At 39.6% G+C, this 6000-nt stretch overlaps 1 protein-coding gene across 2 annotated transcripts in view; it reads right to left on the bottom strand.

Annotated features, from left to right (window-relative positions):
• Positions 1–796: 796 nt before the first annotated feature.
• LOC133638201 (glutamate receptor ionotropic, delta-1-like) overlaps positions 797–6000 on the bottom strand; it is an 89360-nt gene continuing 84156 nt past the window's right edge. For both annotated transcript variants that reach the window (XM_062030556.1, XM_062030557.1), the window contains one exon: positions 797–1467. In XM_062030556.1, the coding sequence (XP_061886540.1) occupies positions 1124–1467 (344 nt within the window). In that variant the 3' untranslated portion in view covers positions 797–1123. The remainder of the gene's footprint in view (positions 1468–6000) is intronic.

Below are 6000 nucleotides of genomic sequence, written 5' to 3'. Positions count from 1 at the left end.
ACTATGTATTAATTAACACTTGTATCTGGTAATCATTTCTAACTAGTATTCAACTAGTAATTGACCTACTAGTCATGGACACACTAGTATGACTTACTCATATTTAACTATTAATTGACCTACAAATAAGTAATTAACTAACTAACCCTTCACCAACTGTTCACAAATTGACAAGTCAGCCAGTTAGTAGCTAAGTAATTAATAGTTAACTAGTTGTGAACTAACGTTACATGACTAGCAAATGACCAATAAGATCTTCCCTCACAAAGTAGTTGTTCACATTAGATGAGTCATTAGACAACTAGTCAAGACTTGTTGGCCTCCGGTCACATGCTGGCGGTCACCGTGGCAACAGGCTGGGCGTGGCCTGCCAGAGGTCAGCTGACATCAAACACAAACACGCCTCAAAAATCATACTTTTTTTTATTCAAGTTAAGAAAGTCCAAGCAGCATGTTGATAAATACACACACACACACACACACACACACACACACACACACACACACACACACACACACACACACACACACACACACACCCACGGGGGGGGGGGGGGGAGGGGCACTTTTGGCCTGCAAGTCATTTTTAAAGATACATGATTAAAACCCACCAATGATGTTGTTGTTTTGTTAGCTTAGCATCTTAGCATATATGTACACTAGATGGCTGGCAATATAGAGCTTCTGTATTGTAGAGAATGGGTCAAAGGTCAAAGTCCCCCCCCCCATCTGTGACCTGACAGGTGAAAGTGAGGACCCCCCGCCCCTCTCCCCCCCCCCCAAAAAAAAAGGTGTAGTAAAAGTGGTCCTTCTAGAACCTCCTGACATCGTGTTGTTCCTCCAGGCCTGCAGGGGGCGCTGCTGGGTGTTGGTTGTCATAGAAACCTCTCTACGTAACAGCGAGGACATGAAGGTGTGCGTCACCATGGCAACCGGACACAAGCGGATGAAAAGAGGAGAGAAAAGGTGAGGGTTTGGATTTCATACTTTTTGAAAAATGGAGCATATTGAAAATACTTTCGCTTGTTTCTTCTGTACAGTAGAAAAGGTCCCTTAGCCCCGCCCACCCACTAGGTGGAGGTGCCTCAGCCCCGCCCACTAGATGGAGGTGCCGTGGGTGGCGTCAATGACTTCGGGTAAGGGTCCCTGGTACGCCGCCATCTTGCCAGGGCTCTGTCGGAACAAAGCGCCATTGGGCGCCCTGTGCTTGCAGGGCCCGCCTCCCCCCAGGTTGTGGTGCGTCCGGCCCAGGGTCCCCCCAAGGTGAGGAGGCGGAGCTCCCTCCCCTGGCAGGAAGGTGGTCACAGCGAGGCCCGGGGACACCATGGCCGCCTGGCCGGCCCGCATCCGGCCCAAGTCCAGCGCCGAGATCTCCATAGACGGACCCGGGATCTGCTTGAGGGCCAAGTCCTCGTCCAAAAGACTGCTCATGCCACGATGCACCTGCTCCAGGTTCACTTCCTTGTCCTACGGGGGGCGGAGACACAGCTGAGATTGGCCCCGCCCTCTTGCCACCAAACACTCACATTCTCTAACCACAAGTAGTTTGGAAAACTCTCCTTAGTCGTGAAATAACTAGCTGTATCACAACTACTTATTGACTAACTAGCCATGCACTAACTAGCCATTGACATACTAGTCATGCACTAACTAGTCATTGAACTACTAGTCATGAACTAACTAGCCATTCACCTACTAGTCATGCACTAACTAGTCATTGAACTACTAGTCATGAACTAACTCATATTCAACTAGTCTTGACATATGTTTTATTATCACAACTAGTCATTTATTTAATAGTCTTACACTAACTAGTCATTGACATACTAACCATGAACTAACTAATATTCAACCAGTCTTGAAATAACTAGTATTATCACAACTAGGCATCAACCCAATAGTCATGCACTAACTAGCCATTGAACTACTAGTCATGAACTAACTCATATTAAACTAGTTTTGAAATAACTAGTATTATCACAACTAGGCATCTACCTAATAGTCATGCACTAACTAGCCATTGACCTACTAGTCATGCACTAACTAGTCATTGAACAATTAGTCATGAACTAACTAGCCATTCACCTACTAGCCATGCACTAACTAGTCATTGAACTACTAGTCATGAACTAACTCATATTCAACTAGTCTTGACATATGTTTTATTATCACAACTAGTCATTTACTTAATAGTCTTACACTAACTAGTCATTGACATACTAACCACGAACTAACTAATATTCAACTAGTCTTGAAATAACTAGTATTATCACAACTAGGCATCGACCTAATAGTCATGCACTAACTAGCCATTGAACTACTAGTCATGCACTAACTAGTCATTGAACTACTAGTAATGAACTAAGTTATATTAAACTAGTCTTGAAATATGTTTTATTATCACAACTAGTCATTTACCTAATAGTCATTTACTAACTAGTCATTGACATACTAACCATGAACTAACTAATATTCAACCAGTCTTGAAATATTTGTATTATCACAATTAATCATGTGTTAACTAGTCATTGACCTACTAGTCATGAACTAACAAATATTCAACCAGTCTTGAAATAACTAGTATTAGCACAACTAGGCATCAGCCTAATAGTCATGCACTAACTAGCCATTGACCTACTAGTCATGCACTAACTAGTCATTGCACTACTAGTCATGAACTAACTCAGATTAAACTAGTCTTGAAATATGTTTTATTATCACAACTAGTCATTTACCTAATAGTCATACACTAACTAGTCATTGACATACTAACCATGAACTAACTCATATTCAACCAGTCTTGAAATATTTATATTATTACAACTAATCATGCGCTAACTGGTCATTGACCTACTAGTCATGGACTAACTAATATTCAACTAGTCTTGAAATATTTTGTATGATCACAACTAGCCATTGACCTATTATTCATGAAATAACTAATATTAAACTAGTCTTAAAATAACTAGTATTATCACAACTAGTTATTGACCTCCGAGTCATAGAATAACTAGTCTCTGGCCTACTAGTCATTAACTAATATTCAACAAGTTTTTTACCTACTAGCCATGGAATAACTAGTTATTAACATACTAGTCATGTAATAACTAGTCATTAACCTACTAGCCATAAAATAACTAGCAATGGACTAGTTATTGACCTACCTACTCGCCCTGGACTAAATAGCATTTCACTATTCATTGACTCATACTACTAAGCATGAACTAACTAGTATTCAACTAAATAGTGACCTACTCTTCTAACCTACGCACTGCTAAACCACTACTTATTGACCTACCAGTAATTAACTAACTAGTATTTCACGAGTTAGTGTCCTGCTAGTTATGAAATTGGCTTACTAGTCAATGAATTAATAGTCATGAACTAATTACTATTGAATAAGTTAGTTATACTACTAGTCATTAAATAACTAGTATTTTACCTACTAGTCATTAACTAGCTAGTAATCAACTAGTTATTGACCTACTCATGGAGTAACTAGTCATTGTCATACAAGCCATGAACAAACTAGTATTCAACTAGATATTGCCCTACTAGTCATGAACACACTAGTAATCCACTAGCTATAGACATACTAGTCATTAAGTAACTAGCCTTTCACTAGTTAGTACTCCACTAGTTATTGACATACTAGCCATGGACTAACTCTTCTTTTACCTAACAGTCATTGACCTACTAGTCAGGAACCAACTAGTAATCAACTAGTCATTGACCTAACAATCATGAACTAAGTAGTATTGAATTAGTTAGTTCTACTAGTCATGGACAAGCAAGTGTTTAACTCTCTAGTTGTTGACCTGCGTGTCACGAAATAGCTGTTATTTAACTAGTCAATGACCTACCAAACATGAACTCAATAAGGCAATACGGTATTCAATAAGGCATTGATTTACTAGACATTAACTAACAAGTATTCAACTAGTAGATGACCTACTAGTTATTAACTAACCAATAATCAACTTGTCATTGACCTAATACTTATTAACCAATTAGTCATTGACCTGCTAATCATAAACTAAGTTGTGTCTAACTCATTATTTGCCTACTCGTTATGAACTAACTAATCATTGACAAACTAGTATTTGACTAGGCATTGACCTACTACTCACATACTAAATAGTCATTGACCTGCAAAACATGATCTATTATTTGATTAGTCAATGATATACTAGTCACAAACTAACACTATTCCACAACACATTACCTAACCAGTATTCAACTAGCTTTTAACTTACTGGTAATCAACCCACCATTGCCCTACTAGTAATGAACCAAACACCATTCAAGTAGCTAGTGATCAATTAACTAACTAGTTTGTTACAACATATAATTCAATAATGTGTCAGTAATCGTTAACCAGCCATTAATGACTAGTCATCAAGTACCTAGGCATTGGTACAGAGGAAGCAAGTTAACTAACTAGTCCTTGAATGACTAGTAATATACATTAGTAATGAGCTAACTAGTTGTTAACAAGTCATTGAATAGCGTGTCATTAGCCAATGTGTCATTGACCAACAAGTCATTAACTAACTAGTCAATAACTCAGAAGGCATGAAGTAACTATCTTACATAGTGGATGTATGTCACATCACATAACTTGTGTGTAATCTGACCAGGACCTGGACTCAAGTGCACTGTAGAGTACTAGTTAGTTTGACTAACCCATGGTCTACAACACAAGTAGTGGTAGAGTTAGTTGTCTTGCTCCCGCTCTACCGTCTTTAAGTCATTCACTACAGTAGGAGTCATTTGGAGATGTTATCTGATAACACACACACAGTAGTTAGTTAGTTAGTTAGTTAGTTAGTGTGTGCTGCCCCTAGTGGTGGTTGTCGGCGTGTGTGAGGGGAGGTTGTGGACGTGTTGGAGGACATTTGAGGCCTTCTGGGAGTTCAACTACCAGCCAAATTACTTCCAAAATGATAAAGATCATATTTCGTTTACTAGCTAATGAGCGCTGGACAATGAGCACTTGGCAATGAGCACTAGGCAATGACTACTAGATAATGAGCGCTAGGCAGTGAGTACTAGGCAATGACTACTAGACAATGAGCACTAGGCAGTGAGTACTAGACAATGAGCACTTGGCAATGAGCACTAGACAATGAGTACTAGACAATGAGTATTAGACAATGAGCACTAGGCAATGAGCGCTAGGCAATGAGTACTAGACAATGAGTACTAGACAATGAGTATTAAACAATGAGTACTAGACAATGAGTACTAGACAATGAGTATTAGACAATGAGCACTAGGCAATGAGCGCTAGGCAATGAGTACTAGACAATGAGTACTAGACAATGAGTACTAAACAATGAGTACTAGACAATGAGTACTAGACAATGAGTACTAGACAATGAGCACTAGGCAATGAGCACTAGACAATGAGCGCTAGGCAATGAGCGCTAGGCAATGAGCACTAGACAATGAGCACAGTAATGTTTTTACAAGTACATTCCAGTTACTACATGTATGCTAGCAGTACTAGTTCATGAGAAGAAAGGAGCCTCTAGTGGTCAAAGCTTGTATTGCTTCATGGAGGCAAGGCTGACGTGATGATGCCAATGCTAACGTGATGATGCTAATGCTAATGTGATGATGCTAATACTGACGTGATGATGCTAATGCTAACGTGATGATGCTAACGGGATGATGCTAACGTGATGATGCTAACGCTGACGTGATGATGTCAATGCTAACGTGATGATGCTAATGCTAACGTGATGATGCTAACGCTGACGTGATGATGTCAATGCTAACGTGATGATGCTAATGCTAATGTGATGATGCTAATACTAATGTGATGATGCTAATGCTAACGTGATGATGCTGATGCTAATGTGATGATGCTAATACTAATGTGATGAAGCTAATGCTAACGTGATGATGCTAACTTGATGATGCTAATGCTAATGTGATGATGCTACTGCTAACGCGATGATGCTAACGTGATGATGCTAACGCTGACGTGATGAT

This window comes from Entelurus aequoreus, linkage group LG21 (genome assembly GCF_033978785.1).
Source record: "Entelurus aequoreus isolate RoL-2023_Sb linkage group LG21, RoL_Eaeq_v1.1, whole genome shotgun sequence".
Classification (NCBI taxonomy): domain Eukaryota; kingdom Metazoa; phylum Chordata; class Actinopteri; order Syngnathiformes; family Syngnathidae; genus Entelurus; species Entelurus aequoreus.
The sequence above is the reverse complement of the archived record's forward strand: the minus strand, read 5'-3'. Positions and strand labels throughout refer to the sequence as shown.